The following is a 27,682-nucleotide window of genomic DNA, read 5'->3' on the forward strand; positions in this document are numbered from 1 at the left end:
ACATGTTTACATCAAATTTGCATTGTGTTTCTGTGTGTGTGTGTGTGTGTGTGTGTGTGTGTGTGTGTGTGTGTGTCCTGCCTGAAGGGTCCTCTCATTCCTCTCATCTGGTGGTCACCCTGTTTTACAGAAACTCTGAGTCAGGTGGTTTAAGAGTTCTTGTTTACTCTGCGCTTAAAGCAGAACCCCTTAATTCATTCATCAAAGTCTAGTGAAGACACTTAAGTTTGTTAATGAAAACAATCTGAAGGTTTTTTTGGTTATAAAGAACCAAACCTCAGAGTTCCCGCTCCTCATCCACCCGCTCCGAGGCCAACGGCTTCTGGCGTAACAAAAAACAAAACAAAAAAACAAACCAACCTGTGGGTAAATGGTGCAGAGCTCAAACTGAAAATGACCGCACAGGTGCTGAAAGCGTGTAACGCGAGCAGGAGTCACAACAGAAAAGTTATCGCGCTTCCTGCCAGACTCAAGATGCGTCCTCTTAAAAGTTTCTGCAGGGCTCACGAGGAACAACAGCTCCTCCGGGGAGGAGAAAACGAGCGGCCGCTGAGGTGCAAGAAAGGGGGGCTGCTGTGCGAGATAACAAAAACGTTCGTGACAGCTCGAAAAAGGGACCGCGAGCGGAGGACGTGGGCGTGTATTTGATGTGTATATAACCACCCGCCCGGCTCCTCAGCCAGCTCACCGCTGATGAGGCGTGCAGTGGACGGCCGGGGCTCCTTCCAACATAAATAATGCCTCTGATCCTGCCTCGGGATGACGAATTTTTATAAAGAGGGGAGTCTTTGCGGTGGGGAAAAAGGGTTACAACGGTTAACCGAGCGGGCCACAAGTGGATGTATGGGACTGATTAGGACCCTGGAAATGAGATTAAAGAGGAGATCTAGCAGCAGATTGAATTGTATTTGCCATAATTGCTGAGAACAGCTTATTCAGTGCAGACCGCAAGAAAGGAGACTCGTAAAAAACCGAGGAAGAGGAGGAGGAGGAGCGGAGAGGACGCGGGGCTGCCACTTGAAACCGGAGAGCTGTTTTTCAAAGAAATCAAACCCAGGATAGGCCTTGTATCAATTAGAGGTGTGTGTGTGAACAGAGGATGGGATAACAGATGGATTAGGCCTCGCTCATAAACAGCGCTCGAAGGTGGTGTCAGTCTTTTTCCACTCAACATGAGTAATCTTGATTATTTTTCAAAAGGCCAATTCAATCACACCGTGTTTTATAAAAGAAAAGAAAAGAAAAAAGAAATTCCAGTGTTCCCAGTGTGTGTGCGCGCCACAAATTTATCTGGAGTGAGATAACTGATCCAGCCCTGACCTCGGCTGAAAAGAGCTTTAATGAAAAATAAATCTCGTGAAGACAGAGAGAGAGAGAGAGAGAAAAAAAAGACAACAGACAAATCAAGAAAGGCGCAGGCTTAAAGATAAAAGTGAGAGCCGTGCGCCAAAGAGCTACTCGCTCTCATTCCTGGGTTGATTGTACTTAAAGTGAAACCACATGAGCTGAGCTGCTTCCACGAGGGAAGTAAAGACAGTTTGGAGATAAAAGCACATACACACACATATTTTTACACACACACACACACACACACATATGTATAAGCTACTTCAGCACTTAAAGCTGCTAAAATGTGGCGTTTCAGCTGTAGTTCAGCTGCTCCATCAGACGACGCATGGCTCGTTTGATCGGACCTGATTGACAGGAACCCACGGTGCCACGTTTCTGCAGCGTTTCCAGCGACCACATCTAACGAGCTTAAAGGCAAAGAAAACACAAACCTCTCATGTAAAATAACCACAGCTGTTTCTGACTCCTGGGTTTATGTAGAGCCCCATTACTCGTATTAAAAACAGGTTTTCAGGACCTTTAATCTGCCAAGAGGCTAAAGTCGTGCTAAATGCTAATTAGCGGCCGTTAGCATGTGAAGAAGCGATAAATCGTCGAACGGTGTCACCTTCGTCGTGGCTGTGAGAAGAGACCAAATGCCCCCCTCTTGTGGTATTCGCAAAATATCATAATAGTTGTTTTGTTATAATATTGTCTTAAGTGTCTTAGTCACTTTATTCACTTTATATTTAGGAAAATAAAATATTCTTGAGGGCTTCACCCATTTATTATGTCTTTACATGACTTACATTCATTTACCCAGTTCTTAGCCTCAGCTCCCTCTAGTAGATGGAAAGTTGAAAAGCAGCGACACTTGAAACCAAATAGTAATTAGCAAATGTTAAATTGTTGTTGTTGCCTTATAATTAGTTTTAGTTTTCATGAAAATAAGACCAAAGGTTCATTCTTGAGGCGTAAACAGCCTCCCAGGCCAAGTTCATGAGACATGTTTGCTGATGGTTTCAGAAAAAGTTAAAAGTTTATTGGAACTTTTTATTATTTTTTTTTTATTTTATTTTGAGCAATTACCAACACAAATGACCTGCCTATTGTAGCATCTGATAATGCAGTTACTTTCAACAGAAGACATGCAGGTTCAGTATTTAAATTCATTCACTTATGGTAGAAAAAAGGTTAATATAATTTAGTTTTCTTCATATAATATATATAAATCCATTTCTAATACTGCATATCTGAGGGAAATGTTGGTATTCCCAAAAGCCTCATCCATCCATTGTGACTTTGCAAGGAACCAAGTGGACTGTATATTTGTTTTACACAGTATAATATATATATATGATTATGTAACTTAAATATCCTTTATGTCTGTTTCTATGTGGTGAAGCTACTGGATACAGAATTTCCCTCGGCATAAATAAAGTACTTAAATATCCATCTTCCTAAATTACTTTATTCGTCGACCATGCAATTTTTGTCCTCCAGGGTGAAAAATTACCGGGTCTGTTTTATTATTTATAAAGCTTAAAACTAAACGTATCCACTAATTTTGTGTTTAATATTTTTATCCAACTTCTCCTCAACTAATTACTATACACTGTACACTCGTTTTCCGAACCCACAGGCAGTGGATCACATTTATATCAAATTATGTGATTCAGCACTTTAGCAACAGTTTATAATTAGCACAAAACAAAGTAAACCTGAAGATAAATAAATAAAAATTATTAAAAATATTAAATTAAAAATAAAAGAAAAAACACACACACTGCAAAGAATGTAGTTTTCTATGTTAGGCACTTTTATTGATTTTGTATGACTGATTAACAAACACCAATATTGTTGTCAAAGAAAACATCCAGTTCAAACAGACCAGTTTTTAACAGTAGAGATTTAACCGATTTATTTCAGTTTATAGTCTTTTAATACACGGTAAAGAGAAATATCTCCCCAAAATAATTAGTGTTATAATACGTGACAAATCTGTCTGTTGGTGTAAATAGAGTTTTTGGCCAAAGTATAAAAACAGAAAGTGAAAGTTTTATTTTTTTAGTGTGTTAGTTGAGAGACAGTAACGATAGTTGCGCTACAAGCAGGGCTGGTTTGTCCTCATAAATAAAGAGATCCGTTTCCATTCTTACTCTAATGGCATCCTACAGTAAACTACACGTTACCCTGAAAACGTTTTGTGCCGTTCTACTTCCAGACCTGCTGAATATAAGTCACACTGTAGTACAGTAATTAAAGTAGTACAAAGCTATGAAAAATATATCAGTGTAAAGGCACGAGAGACTCGCTCAACAATCACAACACCACTACACTACACCGTCAGGGGTCACAAACAGCCGGCTCAGGGGTACGCAGCCCTTGCTCTGAGAAAGCTGCAAACGTCACCGCCGCACTCGATTAGGTTCGCATCTTAAAAGCGGGTTTGGTTTGGATGTAGCAACGCAAAGCGACGCACATTAGAGGATACAGCTCAGACGAATCGGTTTTACGTTTCATATTCTCTGTGAGCGTCTGAGTGCAAGTGCGCAGGCTATTGCAGCTTCCGAAAACAAGAAATGCCTACCCCTGGGCCACAAACATTATTACAATTTCTATCAACTTGGCCTGCCAAGTCTCACCACTAGAGGACACTCTGGTATCAACAAAAAAAGAGGATGTGCCACTGCACACTGTGGGACACAGCAAGAGAGATCCACTCCACAAACCCCCACCACTCAAATCCAGGATGATCAAGAACATTAAGGAAACCAGACGGCGTGAGACACACACATAACTCTCCCGAATCAACCCCCAAACTTTTTTTTGCCACCTAGAAACACGGTGGGTAGTTTTCAGATTTGGATCTTTGGTTTCTGACTAGTTTGGACCTCCAGAAGATGACTTTCAAAGGAAGCAGCTGAAGGGTCACACCTGACATGAACGAGGTTGAAGGACAAGTTCACTTCTTCTTTTTTAAACTACGAAGAACACACGTGTACTGGCTGTCGAGTTACCGGTCGCTGTAATCTTTGCTTCTGTTCATGCTGGATGTGAAGAGATCTCTATCTAAAGATCTTCCACTGTACGAGCTGTGTGTTTGGGTAAAATTCACTGTCTTTCCTGAAGTTCGACAAGAAAACAATAGAAGAAAACTTTTACCGTCAAATAAAAATAAATGATTGTTATTCATGATGAAGCTCATCAGAAAAGTGTTTTAACTCTTATTGATTGTGTGACAGAGATAGTGTAGGATTATCACGTCTTCTCTGACTACTTTAAGCTCACGTTGACAGGTTTTAGATTCACTGCCCGTCTGATAATAAAAAAAAATAAAAGTTTAGCTTTTTTTTGGAGAAACCTTTGCCTCATCATCCAGCTACAAACTGGGCCCTATCTTTAATACATGAGCATTTATAATATTCATCAATTCACATTAGTTACTTTCAGATTATTTTAAAATTAAGAGACGACAATGTGTACTGTGTTTTTTTGTCACACTGACGACGACGCATGAGCAGAAGGAAGAATTATAGCGTCCGATAACTGCTTTAATGTACACCTGAGTTTAAGCACCGTGAACTCGTCCTCTGAAACAAACATTGCTGTTAAATGTGAAAACATTCATGCATGAACGCCGACTGTCAACGGTGGGAATGTGAAAAGTGGTCTTTATGTTCATGTCAGGTGTGTAATCCCACGTTTCAAATAACTCCCACATCGCTGAATACAAACGGGTTTAAAAGCTTCACAGCACACACGCGTCTCCCGATTCATAAAAAACTGTTAGCGGATTAGTCGTTTTTCACTGGTTATATTCACGTAGGCCTGAACGCTGCTGCGTCGACGCTTTGACGAACGCGCCCGCGGGGGCCTCGGCAGGAGCGCACTCTGCAGCAGGGGGGCGTGAGAAACGGTGAATCAAGAGTCAGCAGGTAGCGTCGCGTTCGAAAAGGCTTTAACACACAAACTCCTGCCTCATCCGGATGATCTGTAGTAAGGCGGCTTGAACGTCCTCATCCATGTGGCCCTGGGAGAGAAACAGCCAGACAGTCAGAAAACGGGCTTCAGGTATTTTTTATTTTCTCCTTCTCATTAGAGATATTTTAGCTCCTGACGGTGGTTCTAACTTTTACTCATCAGCTGCACCGTTTATTCACGCTCCCTGTGGCGCTTACTGAATTTTGCATTTCCGCTCTCAGTTCACGAGCAGAAGCTGACCCAATCAGTTGTCTTTAAAAGCCACTGAAGAGCGATTACATGAATTATATTCTGTAAAGGTGGCCAAGCTGCTCCAGGTGCCAGTTCAACAGGCATGATTTCATGATCACACGTCGTTTATCGTTGCCACGGACCGTATGAAACTACCACTTGGAAACATGCATGAAGTCAGGTTTTTTAGTGAACTCTGGGGACGGCCGAGGATTGATGCACTCGGTTTGGATTTTTATCAGCTTTAATCAAATTAACTGCAGTCTAGCTTTTATTCAGTCTAGTGCGCTTTAATGAAATCATCTCAGTTCCAACATTCACATTTAGGAACATTTTTATCTGTTCAATTATTCTTCCTGAATCTCTGCTTTTCAGATACAATCACTGGATCCCCGAGGGTCCAACCTCCGCCTGAACAATAAAACCTCGATGATTTTAATTAGGACCATTTGTGCCGTGATTTGCGGCGGACGACGTGCAGAGTTTGAGGGAGAAAATCAGAGATTAATGAGAGGAAGTTACCTGTGCTGCACTGAGGAGATGAGTCCGATAAATTGAAACCACCTCTCTGTGTTGCCTCTCAGCATCCTTAAAGAGCAGAAGAGACGCGACAATTAAGAGTTTTCATACATTAAGCTTTAATTATAGGTATTAACATAAATGTACCATTCAGCCCTAAATGTCGCCGCTAAATTTGAAGACAGGTTTTTGGCTCCTACAGTTTGTTTTCAAAGACGGAAAGGCTTTTACAAAACCTGAAGCACCCATGCATTTACATAATCTCCTGTGATACATATTTTCAGTATGTGATGTACGTCCACTCACAGCCAGCTGTTGCTGTAGACTCTTGATCTGAGCTTGGAGTGTGTCGATGTGCTGCGTCTGCCTCTTATTGGGGGCGTTGCTTGTGTACGCCAGCTGGGACAGACCATTCAGGGCCTGCTTCAATCGCTCAACGTCCGTCAGCAACTCTGTGATCTAACGCACACACACACATAGGTACATGCATGTTAATGTTCATTTTCATTATTTTATCAACAACTATTTTATACATTTTTTCTAAAGATCAATTTTTATTATATATATATATATATATATATAAAAAAAAATGCTTTCTTTTAATTGATTTATTTGTAACACACAAGAGACGCTTCATACACATCTGGAACCTTGGCCACGTCCTTAATTTGTCATAATTGCAGCGTAAATAATTCTGCTAACGCAGAGACCTGAGATGAAAACTAATCCAGTGTGAATCAGCATCTCTCTGATTTCTTGTCACTTAAGAATTGTGAAGGATGTGCTATAAACCGCTGAACTATTTACCTGTTTAGACCACGGATAAAATCATTACATCAACTATTTTTTTTGGGACACAAAAAGTTTGTACATGAGGCCCCTGTTCATTTGAAGTCCACCTTCCTTAAAAAAATCATGGGATATCGCGACACTAGACTTAACAAGGCTTAAAGCTGATTTGCAAAAAACACATTTCAATGGAAACACATACAAAGCGCAATATAAAAAAAAATCATAAATATCACATTTATTTTGCGTGTGTGGAAATGCAGCTACTGACTGTGTAAATGTTTCTACCTTCTTGTCTTTGGCCTCAGTCTGCTGAGCCGACGTCTGAATCCTCCTCTGGAGGTCACCGATGGTGCTGAGGGACTCGTCGTACCTCTCTTTCAGCTCTCTGATTTCTCCTTCTATGGCCCGTCCCTTGTCCTGGACGGCTTCCATCTCGGCCCTGGCCCGGCTCTCGCCCTCCTTCGCCTGCGCTGCCTCCTGATGGGCCTCCTCGCACTCCTCCGCTAAGCTCAGTAGCTTGTTGCTCAGGTTGGCGGCCTCCTCCTCCAGCTGCTGCTTCTCCTTCTTCAGCTGGTTCATTTGGTCTTCCTTGGAGCGGATCTCCTCCAGAGCCTGAGTGGCTTGAAGGAGCTCAGACTGCAGAGCGCACACATCTTCAGCCCTCTGGGCATTGTTCTCCTCCTCTTCGCGGAGAGCCATTTGAAGCTTAGTGACTTCAGCCTCCAGGGCCTCCTTGGCTACGACGTGTTGCTGCAGCAGAGAAGACCGATCCCCGCGGAGCTCCTGAAGTTCTTTCTGTAAGGCACCGACCCTCTTGGCTTCCTCCTGCTGAGCCTCCCTGGCTTTCTTGCAATCAGTCTGGGCTTGCTGCGTGGCATCATGGAGGGCCTTCAGCTCTGCGTCGTACGTCGCTATCCGGGTCAACTCCGATTTCAGACGCTCCTGGAGGTGCTGGATTTGAGAGTTGCAGAGGACATTCTGTTCTTGAAGTTCATCTTTCTGAAGCGTTACCTCTTTGTACTGCTGCTCTAAACTGACCAAGGCCTGGGCCAGTTCCTCGTATTTAGCCTTGAACTCTTCCTCCTCGTCTTTGTGCTTCTCGCTGGTAACCATGGCAGTGTCGAGTCTCTGCTGAACAGACTCCATCTCAACTTTTAGTTTCTCTTCCTCCTGTCTCTGGCTCTCTCTAGCAGACCTTTCTTCGTTATACTTTTCTTCCATTTCTGATAGTTTCAGGGTCAGTTCTTTCACCTGGACACTGTAGGAAGTTTCTTTCTCCTCGGCCGCTGTCAGCGGGACAAACTTAGACTGAATAGCCTCCTGTATGGTGTCAAGTTCTTTCTTCTGGGCCTCCAGCTCCTGGGTAAGTTTTACAGCTTCCTCCTGAGCCAGCACATGCATTGCTGACGCTTCGTTTGCTCTATTCTCTGCCTCGACCACTGCAGCGTTCAACTTGTCTGTGATCGCTCTGTGATCTTTCACACTTATGTACTCGTTTCTCATCTCCAACAGAACTTGTTCCATTTTCTCTTTCAACTTCTCGTTTCCTTCTTTCACTTTCTTCAATTCTTCCCCACTTTCCTTTTCCCTGGTCTCCAACTTCGACATCTCGGCTTTAACACTTTCTAAGGTGGAACTCAACTCCATCCTCACTTGCTCATGCTGCTGTCTGGGAACATACTGTCCCTCCAAGCTCTGCTTCAGAGTCTGGCTCTGTGCCGTCAGCTGTACACACTCCTCATCTATGTCTTCACATTTCTTCTGTAAAACTTCAACTTGCTTCATCAGGTCCTCGTTCTGAGCCCTCAGAGCGTCCACTTCGCTCTGCTGGCTTTCCCTGGCGCTGTGGAGGCTGCCGATATTCTCCTGCAGCGCGGCTCTCTCGGTTTGAAGCTGCTGGACTTGAGCCTCTGCTTTTCCGTGATGTTCACTGGCTTCCACCAGTTTGTCCTCGAGCTCCTCCAGAGCGGCCGCCATGTCCCTCCGTAATTCCTCGTGGTCCTTTATGAGCATGAAGTCGCTCTCGATCCTGCTGCTGAGCTCATTCAGCTGGTCTCGTAGTATATCTCTTTCCTCCTCAGTCTCCTCGACCTCACGAATCAGAGCCTGGCTTTTGGCCGTCACATCCACCAGCCTCCTCTTCAGTGAAGCGTTCTGTTCTTCGACTTCCCGAATCCTCTGCTGCTCCTCAGCAGATCCTCCCTGGGACGACGGACTATCCAGCCTCCGATGGAGCTCGGCCACCTCCTCCAGGACGCGGTCGTAGTCTTCCCTCAGCTCCGCGAGCTGCCGTTCCTTCTCATCGACGGCGTTGGACAGCAGGTTTTTCATGTTGTCAAACTTCTCAGCCGGCACCGTGTTGCCATGTTTCGTCTGGGCCTCTTTCAGCTGGGTTTCCATTTCAACAAGCGTTTCTGCGAGTTCGTCTCGTTCTGCAGTGCGAAGTCCCAGCTCTTGGCTCAGCCGTTCGGTCTCCGTCGCTAGCTGACTCTCGCTGCTCTTATACTCCTCCAAGGCTTTCTCGCTCAGTTTGAGGTGGTTACGAACACGACCCACTTCAGCTGAAGCGCCTTCATACTTGGCCTTGACATCCAGGAGCTGGGCACGCAGATCTTCTGCCGCCTGGCCTCCCAAGTGTTCCTTGACAGCAACGACATGCGCTTGCAGCTGTTTGACCTTACACTCAGAATCCAGCATCCTCTTCTGGACGTCGCCCAAGGCGTCTTCGAGTTCCTGAATCTGCTGGTCGGCCTGTTTCTGGATGGCGTCTCGGCTCTGAACCAGGTCTTGGCACTCTCGATTTTTGCGGTTCAGGGCAGTTTGAAGCCGCGTCGTCTCCTCCTCCGCCGCCTGCTGTCTTCTCTTCACTGCCTCGAGCTCACGTCGAAGTGCATCCACTTCACCGGAGACGTCCCAGGCGACTGAGGGCTGACTCGTCTCTAGTGGTTTGGACAGTGAGCGGGACATGGCAGGATTCTGCAGCATCTGTAGAGAAGGATTGTTATAATTAGTCATATTCAAAGAAAACCAGACACCTTATTTGAGAATGCGGAATATTTGTAAATTGTGTTTCAATCACAACATCGTTTTATGAGGTGCAACTACTACTACCGATGGATGTTAACCCTTTAAAGCCAGTATTTGAATTACTGTAACTCACGGTGGTTTGATCTATTGACAAAATTTAAAGTGTGGCTGAACACTGGGAAGTTGTGCTTTTGTCTAGAAGACCTTGGTGACATCTCAAGGGTATAACTAACTTTGTTTTTACCAACAAATTCTACAAACAACTCTCTCGTTCGGGGGCTCCCTGGTCTTACGTCGCTCACCAACCTGCAGCCAACAGCAGTGGTGCATCATAATTACTATAATGGCAGCTGTTTTTTTTATTTCTCTTCACAGTGTTCAGCCACACTTTGAATTTTGTCCATTGGTGGGTTACGGTAATTCAAATACCACAAGCTTTTTTAATGCTGAGGTGGATGTTCAGGACTTAAAGGCTTAAAGGTCATAGTAAAGTTTAATCTGCAGTCCTCTTAGATACAAAGTACAATTTTTTTTTTGCCATTTTTGACATTTGCCAACCGTCTGGAACTACTCCAAAGAAGAAGAAAGAACAAACTGACCTGTTCAGAATCCAGGCTGTGAGCTTGTTTTACCAAAACATTTTCTTTACCTGCAAGAAACAAGTCCACACACATTACACTCACACAAACTCATAATCCTAATGGTGAAACTTTATTATTTTTCAAACTATAGGAGGATTACCTTTGATAACAGACTGCCCAGAGTACTCGCCCTGTAAATACACAGATTCATTACAAATGACTGCCTTTATACACTTAAAATATAATGTTATGTTTCTGTGAGGCTTTCAGCTTCAAAACAGAAATGCATTCAGTCACTAACCATAGTACTCCTGAGCTGAACCTTGACAGTCTCGGGGCCTCGGGCTCCTTCCTCTTTTTCTTTGGCACTGAGCAACACCTTCAGCTGCTCCTTCTGATTCATTAAAGAGCAAATCAAAGGCAGGAGTGTTTCAGACATTTTCACATAATTGAGAGGCTGATTAAACGATGGCACACAAAATATTTGGTTTACAAACTTGGACATAAGGTGCTTTCTTATTCATTCAGTGCAAGGTTTTGTGTTTTTATCAAACAAGTTTCAATTAAGAGTATAAAAGGTGCCTAGTGAGAAGCAAAAGTCTCCTACAGAGTGCTGCAAATACTCCTCCAGGCTCTAGCCAATGTTTTGTGACATCTACAGTCTCAATGGGAGAGTAGTTCAAAAAAACATCTCACTTATTTGTACATTTATGAGATTTCTTCATAAATAATTTAAGGATTAAAGCTTGTGGTAAAACTGTGAATCAGTTGCACCATGTGCGAGTTTCACCTACCTCTTTCTGAGTGTCTTCCTTGGCCATCTTCTCCTGCAGACAAAAACAGCATCGCATATTGAGTCAATTGATGGATTAATAATTGACAATATGATGCTAAAATTCATTTAGATTGAATTTCCTCGCTCTCTGGGGAATGAACATTGTCGTGGCAGCTAATAGTGAGGAATCTGTTATGCTCGCTGTATGTAGCATTTCGTAGTCATCAATCTGTTACATAAGCAATCAGTATTAAAAGCCTGCTCTGCCTCCTCTGAAAGGAACACCTGTGGTTGGGAATTTATTATACATTTCCTAAATCCCATATTGCCTTTTATTATCAGAGCATAAGCCCACACTAAGATATTAAACCATAACACCGTGACTCGGCTTAGCGTCTATTATTATATTTCATGCTGTGGACAAAAAAAAACAAAAAACAAAAAAAAAAAAACAAGCCACATACTTGGAGGGCTTCACCGTTTTCTAGCTCTTGCTGTGGCATGTTTTAACCTGGGCTTACCTGTGAGAGCTGCTGCTGCAGCATGTTGACCTTATCTACTAGGGCTCTCTGCTCCTGGTGGTATTTCCTGAGACCTTCCTGAAGCGTCTCGTTCTGCCTTTCCAGATCCTAGAACACACATAAAAACAAACACTAATCAAACGGTGTTTGCTTTTAAGGACTTGAGGGTGAATGTATGTTTGTGTGAGAACGTGAGGCCAAAGTTGTACAGCACTCACATGTATGATCTGATCTCTTCTGTTTACTTCAGCTGCCTCTGATCTCTCCATTGAATGCTGAGGATAAGACAGCATGATTTTTTTTTCTTTTTGTTTGTTTTTTACAGCCATCTATTTAACATAAACATCTGAGAGGAAATCATGGGAAACAATTCTCCTTTCTAATCACTAGGTGGCAGTCGTGTACAACTGAGCAGCAGCATCTAGACTGAAATATGAAAAGCATGTGCTAAACAACACTAGAGATAATAACCTGGACCTTGAGTGGAAACAAAATGTCTACAAAAAAATGTAATTAAACTACAATAGATGGTCTCAAACATGTTTATTAGTGCAGAGATTAACACATATTATATTGTGATATTCATTACAGGAGAGCTAAACTGACAGATGTGGGATTACCTGTCGCTTCCACTGTTCAATCTTCGCAGCCTCTTTTTCTGTAACAAAATGACGGCAGAAAGTTGAGATTACATTCTGACTTTTTATCAAAAAAACTGACAAGAGCTGAAAAGGACTGTTTCTCACATTTTCACTGATAATATAATTCAACGTTCTAGAGCAAATGTTGGAAATGGAAAGCAAACAACACAGATAATTAAAATACCAACATTTTCTTGTAGATTGTTTCCATCTTTCATCTTTCATCTTTCAAGGTGACGATCAAGATTTGGATTTTTAACCTCCTGAGACCCAAGCAGTTGTTTGGAATGCATTTTAATGTCTTAATAAGATTAAGGTATATGGGATTAGTAGGACCTAAGAAGTTTAAAAAAAAAAAGCATTATCTTTGAACTGGAAGTAGGTGGGGGAAAAATGATGTGGACACAGGGATTATTTCACTGTATGTTACAATAAAGTCACCAATGTGTAGCAAAATATAAAACTGTTTATTTTAATGCAAAAGCAGAAATAAAACGATGAAATCCCAACGTCCTCATACGAGTACTTGTGAATTTGTTAAATTTGCATGTCATATCAAGCTAGAAAAGTTAATAAGCACAAGTCAACAAGTGTACTGACCCTTCGACTAAAGTGTCTCCTTATGAGGACAACAGGTCTAAATGAAGCAGAATAAGAAGCTGCCACAAACCTAAAAAGTAATGTCCCCATATGAGGACGCCAGGTCTCAGGAGGTTAAATACAGGTTTTCAAGTCAATTCCCAGAGTGTCACATCAGTTTGAGTTTTAAATCTGCTTACACTTCTTTATAGGGTTAGGACTAATATTTAAGCAGTGATAATAGACTCATAAGTTTTTTTCCTCTGACCTCTTGTGGCTTTGTCGATGTAGCTTTTGACCATCGCAACGAGCCCCTGATTCTTGCTGAGGCGAGCGTAGTAATACGCGTCGTGACCCGAGCTGTCCACTGCCTTCACATCAGCGCCATTCTTCAGCAACACGTCCACCGCGTCCTTACAGCCGTACTCGCAGCCCAGGATCACAGCTGTCCTGAGGGAGCCAACGGAGACGGTCAATGAGCAAGAACATGTACAAGAGCTGTGTCAGTGAATATAAACGAAACATGGGGAAATACATTAAACCTGGCCTTTGTTTCACTACTGATGAATAATTCACTGCTCTGTGGTAGATGAACTACAGTTGTTTGCTACCACATCTATCGGTTTGTTACTTTTTAACAAATTGTTTGGTCAGTCAGGCAAAACTGAAACGAACCCCAAAATAATAATAAAAAACATTAGACCATGACACTCCCACTTTTAAAGGTTTAAAACATATGCAGTCAATCAACAAATGATCCAGTTTTTCCACAGACCAGAAGATTTTATATTTGAAAATAAACAAAATATTTTCTGCCATTTTCTCATTTTTCTCGTCTGTCTAACTCTGCTTTTGTTCAAAGGTCTGAACAGTTCCCCATTTCAAGGCAAGTAGGGTAACAGAGCTTTCAGGAAGAGATTTCAAATAAATAAATACTGTTCTTGACCCTTTCTCAAAGTCGGCCAATCCTAAGAGATGCTACTTGTTGCAGATGTGTGTTCAAAGCAGCTTGTTTGTCCAATTATTGAGTTTATTATTATGTATGACTGTCGATCCTTTTTTAAGAAAAACAGTCTCTTACTTGTTTTGTTTGTCTCGGACGGTTATATCGGCCCCTCGCTCCAGCAGAAGCTGACAGATGTTTGGGTGACACATCTGCGTTGCTAGCACCAGAGGTGTCCTGCCGTCCTGAGGAACAAAAACGAGAACACACACAAAAATACTCAGATTGTTTCACAAAGTCACACAAAATATAAACAGTCTAAATAACAATGTGTCCATAGTAACCCCCAAGGTTTCTAGATGTACACCTCTCATTGTAGTGGACTAGCTCGATGTTTAGTGGTCAAACCGACCTTACATGCACATAATGACAACTAGTGACAAGGTAATAACATTTAAAGAGCAAGCAGGCGTGGGGGGAAAATGGCTCAGCAATTTTCAGCGAAATTTGTGTGAAATGAAGTGCATTATCAGTCCTCACAAAGTCACTGGCATTCACAGAGGCTCCGCTGTCACAGAGAAGTTTTACGCTGGAGGCGCAGCCCGCCATTACTGGAAAGAGAAAACGCAAGAGACATCTTCAATCATTTCGTCCCATTTACCACAGACACAAACCCGTCTGCACTCAGTCTGAGTTTAAATGTTGAGACAGGTGTGGTTCGCCGAACATCTTTACAAAGACAACAGTCGGGATCACACTGAAACCTCTGTACGTATGCAACATTAACATTTATGTGAGCATGTGGACAGAAGTAAGAATGAAGAATTAGAGTAAGAATGAGGACATAGATGACTATCAAGTGGGTACTAGAGAAATGATCTAGAGTAGAGATAGTAACAGAGTACGGTCACCAGCTACAGTAGAGTAGAATACAGCCAGTTCTGAAAGAGGGCAGACAGTCCTAGCAGATCAGTAGAGTAGAATAACTGAGTAGAGTAACTGAGTAAAGTACAATAACTGAGTAGAGTAGATTACAGTAGAATAACTGAGAAGAGTAACTGAGCAGAGGAGAGCAGAGTAGAGTAGAGTAACTGAGTGGAGCATAGTAGAGTAACTCAGTAGCGTAGAATAACTGAGCAGAGTAGAGTAACTGAGTAGAGTAATTGAGTAGAGTAGTAGAGTAAGAGTTCAGTAACAAAGTAGAGTACAGTTGGGTAATTGAGTAAAGTAACTGGGTAGCGTAAATGAGTACAGGAACTAAGAAGAGTAACAGAGTGGAGTAACTTAGTCGAGTAGAGTAACTTAGTAGAGTAAATTAGTAGAGTAACTTAGTAGAGTAAATTAGTAGAGTAACTTAGTAGAGTAAATTAGGAGAGTAGAGTGGAGTAACTTAGTAGAGTAAATTAGTAGAGTAGAGTAACTTAGTAAAGTAGTCTTACCTGCATCATGTAGAGCGGTTCTTCCTTGTAGGTCCATGTTTCCAACTGGACAGTTGTGCTATAAATTCACAAAGACACGATTAAACGGTGAATAAATCTGCGTATTCAAAAAAAAACTGAAAAAATATGAAACAATCAATGGAAATCAGTAATTTTATAACCACATCAACGTCACTTAGAACATAATTAACAGATATCATGTCAAGTACTGGATGTTGATTGAATGAGTTTGTGCCAATACAACAACATGACACATATGACCAGGAGCCTGGACGTGATGAGAGTAGCTAGAAAAACTATAATCAACTAGATGCGCCGTAATAAAGTGGAGATTATATTCAAGTATTCCAACGAGAAAGATTGAAGCTCAGATTCTCCTACGTCTCTAAAAAGAAAAAAGTCCCCATAAATATTATTTATTTCCATTCCACAGCCTGACAGTGCGACCTGAGATGCAGCAGCAGGCAGGTTCATTTTAGGCTAAGCGGCGCGGTGCTGATCTAACTATGACATCTGTACAACTGGTCGGACTCCGGGCGACTGCACCACTGCAGGGACGGGGTTCTGTTATGAAAGGGGTGAGGGACTCGGTGCTAACAGGGGCACGATGTTGCCGGGTAGACTTGCAAGCGAGCTCTGCCTCCCCACTATAAAAACCCATCTCTCTCTAGCAACAAGGGCCAAAAATTGGTAGCATGCTCAAATGACACGGAGAGGAGGGGAGGGGTTAGGGGCAGCAATGGAGGCCGACGGCAGAGCGTGGACGGGGGATATCCTACACCTTGAAGGTTCGGGCTGACGGAGGGAGATAGTGGAGGCGGTGGGTGTTGGCGTCCGGCTGCTATGTCCGATGTGATGACGGCACTAAGAATGGACGGCAGGTTTGCCGGAGGATAGCCTTGTCAACACCGCTGACAACCCCCTGCCAACAGCCACGACCTCCATTAGATCATTGCCATGCGAGAGATGGGGGCGGGTAGGGGAGGGGCTACAACACTACGAGAGCACAATATTGCAGCGATAGCCCCCTTCATTGTAAACACATAAATCCTCCAGTGGGGCACAGTGACTCAACAGGGCCTACTGTTGACCGATATGGAGAGGGCTCAGAGGCAGTAATTATTTAAGGGGGCTGCAAGGGAAACTGCTCCGAGTGTCAGACTGGCCAGCAACAAGGAAACAAGTAGCTCTATGGAGCAGACATACAAAAACAGATGTGCACACCGACATAAAAGTAGTTTTACCTGGGAGTCTCGAGAAACTTGTTATAACTCTGTTTGGAAATAGTTAATATCACACTGCAACCACCCATATTATGCGTTTTGTTTTATTCGCTGCCTCCTCACAGCTAAGAATCACAGAGGCTGTGTTATGAATCAAAGTCTGGACGGCTGTTAGGGCGCAAAGTCAAGAGGCAGATCCGCCCGCTGAAAAACAGCAAGCTCAGCCCAACCAATCGGAAGAATTTGATGCGCTGGATTTTGTGGGGCTAATTCACAAGGCGGTTTGTAAATTCTCTGCCGGGATTAATGGTGCGTTCCATTCACCTCGGAGGGCGGACTTTGGCTCTGGGAATGACGTCACACCTGAGTTATTGGCATTCCAGCTACAGAAGTCAGATAACTAGTTGGCCGTGTCCATGATTGCGCTCGCCTTATCTCAATATAACTCGGTGGAAACTTTGCGTGTTCAATTTTCAAATTTTTGGAGTGTAGAGTGAAATTAAAGTTTTTTTAAAAGATTCTTTATATTAACCGATATTATTGCTACAATGTTAAACTAAGTTTAAGCTTCCACAACTTGTAAATGGAACAGATAACTTGAACCAACTCATGGTTTTTTTCTAGAATTAATTACAGTGATAAAATCTAGGCAGACAATTTTTAATTGTTTCATTTAGATGTAGAAGAAAATACACTATTAATCACAGTTTGCCACAATGGTTTTACCAGGGTATAGTTTGAAGCCACTGTTACCGCGACATGGGCTTGTAGTTCCCATATAACACATGAAAAACTTAAATTAAACAGAATCTCAACTTACGTATGTGGAAAAATATTGTCTGTACGACCGAATTAGTGCCACAAAAACTAAACAGAAGTGCTAATAAATGGAATATTACATGAGCTTCTAATTACTGTTTACACACGGGGCGGCCATCTTTGTTACTCAACTCACGGACCACACTACACTCTCATTACGTCATGTTTGATTTTTAAAAATACATATTTTTATAGTGAATAGTTAGTTTGAATCACATGACATCCCCACATAATACTAACCACAGTCAAATAGTGTCAGAGGAAAACAACTGTGCTTTACCTGTAGGAGTTTCTGAACACACAGAGAATGTCCATGTCTTGAAGCCAGATGAAGAGCACTTTTTCCTGAAGGAAACACACGCCACAATTAGAAAACGTAAATTACATTCACAATCTATGATTTGTGTGCACTATTAGAGCCACGGACAATAACATGCAATTATTTATGCTGCACCTTTAGTTTAAGCTGCATTGGGTGTGTGCTGGATTTTGACTCTAATGAGTCAATTATTCGCTCAAAGCTGCAGCAAATGAATCTGAATCACCTGAATGGATGGTCTGTGCAATACGCAAATCCATTACAATATAGAACTGAACAAAACAAGAATAACCTTTTCCACACTTGGATGTATGTCTCCCTCAATTACTCTACATGCAGGAATCGACCCAGGCTCATATAATGTGAATGCAATTAAGACCTGGAAGTTTTATGTATTGAATTTATGTAGCTATTTTAGGCAAACTGTCAATTTAATTGATTCGTCTGGATTTAACTCATAAAATGATCATGTGGAATTTGGTTGAAATGGTTGCAGACTTTATAGGCATTCTCAGTCTAAAAAAAAAAAACACTTACTAAAATCTTTACAAGGATTTTATTATGCTATGCTTTAAAAAAAAAAAAACATTATATCAATGTAGTTGATATATTCAGAGTGAGTGAAATAAGTGTAACATAAGTAACTATTATAAAATGTGTAACAGAATCAAGTTGGGGCATGTAGTTCAGACAAAGAGGCATTATATCTCTTATAAATATGAAAACACAACCAAGCCTATATATTATATTAAAAAAAGGGGGAAATAGAGGGAGAAATAATAGATGCAACAGATGGACAACAATATGCACATATCAGTGAAAATGTAGCAGCTCACAGAGCTGGAGGGAGTTCGTTTGGCCACATTACCAAACATTTCACTATGACAGGAACTCCCTGACTTGCTGGAGAAATTATGTGAATACAAATGCAAATGATTATCGTGTTTCTTGGGACTTTCGTGTTATTAAAACTTATTGGAAGGGAATACACAATACAATACAAGACCTGCCTCTGGAAAGTAAAATATTGTTTTTTGGACTCGTGCCCGAAGGACGTCCAGAGAGAGACGGATACTTGTTTGGTTTTTTGTTAGTGGTGAGCATAAAGGCCCTCACGAACAAAAAAAATGGCTTTCACAGGAGAGTCTGACTTTGAATCAGACAAGGTCTGACTTGAGTCTGAATGTGGTGGACATCACAATGGACATTCACTGGAGTATGAAAGGTGAGGTGGACTACAAGAGAGACTTGTTTATTTCACGTTGGAGAAAATGGATGAAATACATAATACGCACGCAGGCCAGACTTTAAGTCCTTTGTAAACTTTAGATAATACAGAGTGTGAGTATGACAACATCTTATCCCTATATGTAAATGTTCTTGATGTTTTTTTTCTTTATTAAATGAAATAGACTGATAACTGAAATAGATGTTAAATGGGTTAAAAAGTAAATTTAAAATAAATAAATAATAACTATTTTGTTTCTGCTTTGATCCAGACTAAACTAAACTCACCAGTGGCGTCGCTTGCGGTGACATCAGCATTGTGTCCCAGGAGGAGACTGAGACAGTCGACGCGTCCCCGCGTTGCAGCCAAATGAAACCTGGGAAACAAGAGACACGTAGAAATGTTAAGAGACGTCGAGGCAGGAAAAGAGCACACAGCGTGAGACAGGAGGACATGGCAAGAGCAGGCTGCGCAGAGTTGAGAAGGGCAAGTGAAAAAGTGATAGGGTGTAAAGAGAAGGGGGGAGAGGGTGAAACTTAAGGACAAGAGACCGGGACTGCAAACGGACGCCTGGCTCCTCGCTATCAGCAAGATCAGCATTCCTGAAGCAAATAACAAGAAACCTCAGGGTTTGTGAGGACTCCATGGCAACCACGAGCTACACAGCAATCCTCCTGTATCGGCTGCGGGCACAAATGATCGAAAACCACAGATAACCGGCAGAAAATAGCTCTACCGTCGGCCATATTAAAGCCGTGGGAAGATTATGTTGATCTTATTAATAAATAAGTAAAGTGGCCACATTATTCACCAGGATATCTGTTAACACAGCTCATTCCTAAACTTTGAAACAGCAGCGGAAATTCTGAAACTCAACTTTTAAGCTGATGTAGAGGAATTACACAAAACATGACGCTCTCTCTCTCTCTTAATTGCCACAAGTATTTCCCTGTTAATTGCCTCTCTAGTTAAGAAGTTTCCGCCGAGTATTTGCCAGCCAATTTTTAAATCATCACTTTTGACTGGAAACATTCCTGATTTAACCCGCGGCAGCACCGCCGCTACTAACCATGAACATCTGTGAGGCGCTTGCGTGTAAACTAATCTCGGTCTGCCACCCATCGAGTCACATGAACCTGTTTATACACTAACCCCGAGGTATCTGCCAAGGAGACAGCTAGGCTGTCACCTCAACGCTGGCGCGGGTATTAAAAGCCGTGTTGATGGCCAGGAGATGGTGGCTCTGGGGGAGAAGCGGAGGGTCCTGACCTCTTCGGGGGGCAAACGGCAGGCACGGGGCAAAGGAGAGCTATCCGCGGTGGAGGGATATGAGTCACGTGACTCGCCAAGTTCATGAGGCACAGCACGTCTCCATGAGGTGACTCGAGAAACGCTTCTGCATTCTGCATCCGAGTCAAACTGCATCAAACTGCAACTTGAGCCACAGCAATCCTTTCCCTCTTGGCAGTGATGGAAAATTAATGACAAACAAATACCAACAGACCCGTGAATCTGTTGGAGATGTAAGTTCGCAAAAGTAGTCCCTCATCAAAGAGTTATCAGAGATGAAAAAAACAGCAAAAATGTTGTCAATGCCTCCATTAAGGCGTCCGCAGCTTAGTCTTACGGAGAGCTCGGTAAAATGGTTAGAGATGAATGTTGGGGGGACTAATGGGTCCGGCTGTAAGAGAGCACATTCAGCTATGTCATTTCATCTTTACACCTGCTCCCTAGGCAGCTTTCAGGTTTACGGTCTACAGGATATGGCTTGCTATTTTTAAAGGAGTGAAAAGGGAAGAGTAAACCGGAGTGTACGCTGGTATATGAACCGCATGATATATAGTGTCTCTGAGGACACAACAGTCAAAACACAGTAGCTGCAGATCTTAAAATACCTCTTTGTTCTAACACAGATTAGTATTTATGCTGCGTGACAGCTCGACACAAGTGTGCACCATGTCGACCACCCTCACATTTTACACTTAAACTGGCTTCTATTTACAACTAGAAAAGCGCTTGAATAGTTTTCCTTAATTACTTCTGTAAAGCTGCAGTCCCTGTTGTTATTTGTTTTATTTGCTTAGAATTCAGTTCTGCAGTTTCTTTATTCATATAATAAGCTCAAATGTCTTCAACAATAAACTAATTTGTTGTTCAACTGTACTTTTTTCGTGTCTTGAATCTCTTCTACACCAAAGAGGTAAAAAATAGCTTTGCTCCTTGAATTCCTGCCTACCACCAGCCCATGAATGCACCTGTAGACCACCACTTTGAGACTAGTTTTAGCATAATGTTGACTGGGGTAGACTATCTATCTGTGGTTGTTGATTTTTGTGCAGTTGCAGTATGGATGACCACTGTTAAAGAACTGCGGCTAGAGGAAGACTGAAGGAGTTCTTCTTTTTGTTTTTATGCATGCAGTCCACTTAACTAAAAGCCTAATTGAGCTTTTAATTTAAGCCACAGCCTCTTCTCCGTCTGTCATAAGATTAGACTCAACATGACACGGGTTCGACTGTGAAACTCTCAGCGTGGTATTGTTATTCTTAAAGGACACTCAGGCACAAAAACTCATTGCTGCTAATCATAATAAACAGTGTGCGCACAGCCAAAAGGCTCACTGCTTCTCCAGTAATGCGCCGTCATATGGACATCGCTTCCTGCAATCTCTTCCTTGTCATCCAGCTATCATGAGTGCGCAGACTGAGCAGGACTGATGGGTGGCCCATCCCCGCTCACTGTGATCAAGCTAATACCGCGGCAGAGATGTAATCTGTTTACTCAGCTGGAAGCGGCGATAGCACAGTCAGAGCTGAGTTCATGAGCTGAATACAGCGGAGCTAATCCAGGGCACGCCAAATGATATATTGGGGGTAACACTTTGTAATTAGTTACCCAACAGGGCTCCATGATTACACGGATTCACCATTCGGCATTCCTCTGTCCTCAGACTCTGGCAAAGTCTAGAGTGCCATAGACACATGTTGTTCATGTGTGGCCCACTGAACTATAAGCAGACTTGCTGAGTCGCATGTGGTCCACTTTTGTTTTGGATATACTTGGCAGAAAGCATGACCTCTTTTACCTAAATATTCAGCGAGGTTGATTTTATACTTTACATACTCGGGTCTGCCTGTACTGCAGAGGAAAACCAGTTCAGATGAGCCCGACTGTGTTTGGATACGACAATCACGCAAAATTTAATTCAAATTCTGTCATCTTATTACGAGACCAGATATTTATCAGGTTGTGTGTATAGTTCTATTTATTCACATGCATGCATATACACAATCACTGCTTTACGCGTCGGTGCCGCAAGGGAATCTCACACACCGCTGAAAATACTCTGCATCTTCACTTCTGGGATCTGGCACTCCACAGTTATATGGTTTAACAAGGCCTTTGTCATCATAATAAGCGTGAAGCACAGGCCAGAGACCAGCGACTTCTTCATATAACTGGGACTAAACTGAGAGCGGCGGGCTTCCCAAAATGCTGGTGTTAGAATCCGGATAAATTTAGGAAGAAAACAAAGTACCTGACTGCTTCTGTTAACGGCTCACTGTGTTATTTTCCAAGGTCTGCCCATTAAGATCACTGATAGGAACAAAGTAAAGAAATATCTGCAGTATTGGATGGTCAAAATGCAACATCAGAGACTTTCATGTACATATTTCATGACTGACCTACTTTCCTCACCTTCCACTTCTTCCCATTCAAACTCGTCTTTAAATAAAACCAAGTGAAGGGTGCAAATCCAGCTGTTTGCAAAGCAAAACCCCAGAAACCCTCAGGTTCCCACTCAGAAATCCTACCGCATAAAAACATGGCGCTCCGGGACGTGACTTGATCCTGATAATGACCTGCAGCTGGGCTTAAATTTATTATTGGTGTTTCGAGCACCACTGTGTATCTGATCTGAATTTGCTGGGAGCCATTTCCTGTGAGGACTACATAAACAACCTCTGGCCAATGTGGTCAAGTCTTCAGCGGCCACAAACATTCTTTAAACCAACTCCCACACTGACCTCCAGTCAGATGGACATTTAAAGGGATTTAAAGGGAGAATAAAAATGGAGATATGTGCAAATACTACGACTTTCATTTGACCGGAAAGCTTTTGGTTCATGCGAGGATAGCTGGCACTGGGAGGTGAAATTATTTTTGTGTAGGAGTGGCATAACTGTAAAGGAATTCCAATCTACGGGCGTTTTATTTGGGAGATGGAGCGAGGAATGTGATGTGGTGGAGAGACAGCTCCAATGTTTGGAGTCTGTGATACTGGATGGTCACGATAAAGAATCTCTTTCAGGTCTGACAAATATACAGTCTGTACATGTTGGATTAAGTATACATCTTCCTTCTCTTATCTACAAAACGCGCTGCAGAACATGTCAACATACTGGGCATAATGTGTCTGTAAATGTAGGTGCTTTTGTCCGTGTTCACTTACGCCGAGCGTCCTTCCACGTCGAGCTTAGTGGGGATGATGCCCTTCTTGCCGAGCACAGCAGCCACCTTGTCCACCTCGCCACGCTCCACCGCCTTCATCAGCCGGTCGTCATACTTGTTCCAGTCTGTGTTCTGTTGATGACATTAATATAAGACAAATACTTTAAAGTGATAAGTGATAACTACATTTTGGCTCCCAGCTCTTGTATAGGGCTAATGAATTAAACTGTGGCAACCGGATATGAAGAAGAATGCTCATCTCTGACACAAAAACAATAATAAACATAATGGCAGTGACCGTCAATAATAATAGACCAGAATACAAGTTCATGCAGAATGTGCCAAGAATGTGCTGTACTGCAGTTGCACCATGAGTGATGGCTACAAAGCATGGGAGCAGACTATTCTTGAGGCTTCTGAGAGGCTTGTTTAACTCTATGTGCTCAACACTGGAGAACAAAATGAAACGAACACAGTGAAGCATAACTGATCACAAAGCATGCAATTTGAATGCACGTGACAACAACAAACTGTAATATTAAATGCTTGCAATTAATAACACACTTCATTTTTTACAACACGTACATAATGATGTAGCTGTGAAGCAGTTAATGAGACACCAACTGGATCCATCAATATTAATTCCCCCAACACCTCGGGGACAATTCCTCCACCGCATTGTGAAACCATAGGTACAAGAGAAAGGAACAGAACAGCAAAAGCAACTTTTGATGACAAAATTAAGGAATACCTACAAAGTGCATAGAGGTGCATTTCAGCCAGCGGCTCATCTTGGGTGAGTGGAGCTGGTCCTTGCACCGTGCTACTGAAAACGTTGCCAGTGTTCCGGTTTACAGAGGCAAAAAAAAAAAGGAGAAAAACACGACGTATAAAAAAAAACCCTCTCAGTATCCCAGTGCACTCAACCAGTGAGTGCAACAAAAAAAATGGGTGAGAGGACAAAAGGAAGAGAGTCTGTAATGCAATGGAGGTCCTGTTATGGAAGGCTCAGCCCCGGGAGTCTTCCTCTTTTGAGGCAGAGAAGTTCATTTGGCAGGATTTTCTAAGCATGCCTTTGTTGCTCGAGAACTCTGCCTGCAAGTTCATCACTGCACAGCAGTTTGGTTGAGGGGGATAAGGAGGAGTAGGAGAGGAGAAAGGAATGGAGGTGGAGAAGCAGTAGGGCCAGCCCTGCCAGCCCTGGGACCTGCCCTGGCCGGCAACTGCAACTCCTCCTCTGGAGGAAAGTCAGCTCAGCCTGGCTTCCTTTTTGCCTCCCCCGAGTGCCGCTCCCTCTATTCCTTTAGCCTTAAAAACCTTCTCCTCCACTCAGGCTTCTTTCGCTTTGATAATCTTCTTATTTTCAGGGCCGTCTTCCGTATGTTAAAAGCTGAAAGCTACTTGCTTATCTACTACTAACTAAAGACCTTCTCTGTTTGCTGCTTCGTCTCTGTCAGTGGTCTCCAGCTTCTTCACCCCACCAAATGGCAAGGTCAGTCAGGCTCAGTGGGGTAAATATGTGAGCTCTCCCGGGTTTAAAATATCACCCCCTCCCTGGTAAACAGCAGCGGTGCAGACAGCACTGTAGACTGGTTACCTCTTTATTTTTTGACCCTCCAACCTTTCTGTAGTGACTGATAGGAAGACAGGGGCTAAGAATACATTCTGGACATGCCTGCACCATGAGTAATGGCTTTGGTGTCTATCAGCACTGCCAGCATGAAACAAGGCCAGCCAGAAAGACTTTGCTTACATTGCCACCCCCCCCACACTCCCCACTATGCTCCCTGCTTGCCTCCATCTGAGAATATTAATGTCAGAAGGGGATTATGGTTTGCACATTTGAAGTGGTCTTGGCACTGACCCTCAAAGGACACCACGGGGCCAAAATTTGCTGTTAACCGATCCGTCTAAAAAGCACGGTGTGGCTCCAAAGCCCCCTGATCCATGCTGCACGGCAGCAAGGTTAGACATCAGACTTTTGCAGACCCACCAAAAAACTATAACTATACTGCAACTTCTTTTACGCCCAAAAGGTAACACTCGAAAAACACGCATTTCTTTTATCGGGTAAAACAGCATAAGAAACATATGTGGTGAGCAACCTAAGGAGAGGATAAAGAGGTACAAGGGGACCCGTTTAATTTACACACAGCATCAGCTTCTCATGGGCTAGTGTTACAGCCCGCTGCCAGACTGGCGTTAACAGAGCAACACCGATATCCACAAACATGCAGAAAGACCTCCTCCACATGACATGTCATGTCATCTGAAGAAGTAGGTGTCAACTTACGAAAGCTGCTCACCCCAGCATGGAGACAAAGACGCCAAAATGGCACCTAGCCATGACATACATCAGCCACGTAAATATCTCACATGGGCGTGTTGGTGTGCTGCTGCGTGTATTTGTTTGGGAATCTGTTTATGTACTAGTTAATAATAGGGCTGTTAGCGAGCAAGAGTTGCTACTGCAGTAGCAAGGCGAATGGTTGATGCAGACACGATCCAGTATCACGCTAAGTTTTTAAAATATAACTTCATGATCCTTTATGTCATGACACCAGAAAGGTTATAAACTCTGTGAGGGCGATACGGTTGCAGAGAAAGGATCAAGATATGATTCACACTCAAATGAGCTAAACTTAAATTACCTCATTGCACGTCACCCTTTAAGACCTTGAAAGATGACGATAACAACACATGACAATATCTAGTTGCATGCGAAGACGTCAACATCATGTGAACGTATGGAGACAACGATGACAGAATAAGGAAATTTATTATAAATAACTGAGCTTAGTAGATTTCAATCTGACGTGCGCGTAAGAAAAGAAAATCAGCTTCATAATTTAGCTGCAAAATGCATATACTTTGTTTTTACATTGAAATTTTCACCAAATATCAACACTTTGATTTATCTTTGCAGGTTTAATGGTATACAAGAAAATTAACACAACAAAGTTTGGAGCAATTACGTGAGTTTGTGAGGAACATACGTGCTATTGCAGGTACATTACCTAAAGCTTCTATTTTAAGACGAGAGACCATAACATCACCTGACTGTGGAGAAGACAAGTTAGGTCAAGTTATTCTAGGGGCCTGGTAATACTTCATCTGGAAACTCAGAGCACACTTCAGGTGTTCCATCACTTTCTGTAACTCTTTTATAACACCTCTGCTTCCTGCCTCCCTCAGTCCCCAGTCAGACTAATGCGTCTCTAATGTCCGCACAGATGAAATCACCAGCAGGAAATATCTAACTGGTCATCTGATAACAGTGTGAAGCTGGGACCAAATCATAAAGCCATAAGCCAACGTGTGAAGTGATAGTAGTGTCCCAACTCCAGACTACAGTTATTGATGTGGTTTCATATGATAATGACTTTGGGCTCTTTGCATCTGCAAAGAGCCAGACGTTACGTCATGAAATCTAAACCTATGGCACGTTACGAGCCAAATGTATGGGCACTTGGAAGTGCAGACCTCTCAAAGTTCTTTTTAGTGCTTTAATCTAGGGAGGTTCAGATTTTCTTGTTTCAGGAGTGAACTGAGTGAACTCACTGAATCTATTCACAGAATAATTTGGAGATCAAAGATCCATCGCTAGAAAAACAAAAATCGCAAGTTCTTGTTACACACTGAGTATTCCCAAGTAGCCAATACGAAGCTTCAGGAAATCAGATGTTGCTTTCCCGTACTTGGTTTCCATGTTGACATTTCAAGTTATTTGAACGAGTGTAGAAATGTCAAGAAAAACCACACGAGCCCCGCTGCCTTTGTTTTATCTTTGTTTTAGATGTACTCTGCCTATACGCATAGGATCTTTGGCTACAATATCTATCCCCATTAGCCGGAGAGGAAGAGTTTACCTACTCCCATCAGACCTTTAGGGGAAGCTCAACCTTTAGGCGCTAAAGATCTCCAGCAAATCCAGAACAGCCTGTATTCCATGTTTGCAGCATTTGGCATAATGATGGAATAGTTTCTCATTGAGAAGTAGCAAAATCTGGGAGTACTCGGGTCCTAACACCACCTGACACTATCACTGCTCACCAAGAAACATTTAGATAAAAAATAAACATCTGTTTTAAATCAATTTGTTTTAATAAGTTAATTTAGTCAGTTTGTGTCCTGCTGAGCTAGTCATACAAAGGAAACTGATTGAATACTATTCTGCTTAGCATTTTGTAAGGATTATGGTTTGTCCACCTACACATTTATATAAATAATCCTGTTTAGTTTAACTGTACCATCAACTTCTTTTGACAATCACTAAATAG

At 42.5% G+C, this 27,682-nt stretch overlaps 1 protein-coding gene across 1 annotated transcript in view; it reads right to left on the bottom strand.

Annotated features, from left to right (window-relative positions):
- Window positions 1–3,127: 3,127 nt before the first annotated feature.
- uacab (uveal autoantigen with coiled-coil domains and ankyrin repeats b) overlaps window positions 3,128–27,682 on the bottom strand; it is a 41,298-nt gene continuing 16,743 nt past the window's right edge. Inside the window, 19 exon segments of the mRNA XM_047580447.1 lie at window positions 3,128–5,326; window positions 5,329–5,362; window positions 6,067–6,132; window positions 6,370–6,522; window positions 7,141–9,840; window positions 10,482–10,531; window positions 10,624–10,654; window positions 10,765–10,857; window positions 11,258–11,290; window positions 11,760–11,867; window positions 11,978–12,034; window positions 12,380–12,417; window positions 13,248–13,429; window positions 14,061–14,167; window positions 14,463–14,533; window positions 15,362–15,419; window positions 17,684–17,748; window positions 19,238–19,326; window positions 23,404–23,534. Of these exon segments, the coding sequence (XP_047436403.1) occupies window positions 5,151–5,326; window positions 5,329–5,362; window positions 6,067–6,132; window positions 6,370–6,522; window positions 7,141–9,840; window positions 10,482–10,531; window positions 10,624–10,654; window positions 10,765–10,857; window positions 11,258–11,290; window positions 11,760–11,867; window positions 11,978–12,034; window positions 12,380–12,417; window positions 13,248–13,429; window positions 14,061–14,167; window positions 14,463–14,533; window positions 15,362–15,419; window positions 17,684–17,748; window positions 19,238–19,326; window positions 23,404–23,534 (4,242 nt within the window). The 3' untranslated portion in view covers window positions 3,128–5,150.

This window comes from Mugil cephalus, chromosome 3, assembly GCF_022458985.1.
Source record: "Mugil cephalus isolate CIBA_MC_2020 chromosome 3, CIBA_Mcephalus_1.1, whole genome shotgun sequence".
Classification (NCBI taxonomy): Eukaryota; Metazoa; Chordata; class Actinopteri; order Mugiliformes; family Mugilidae; genus Mugil; species Mugil cephalus.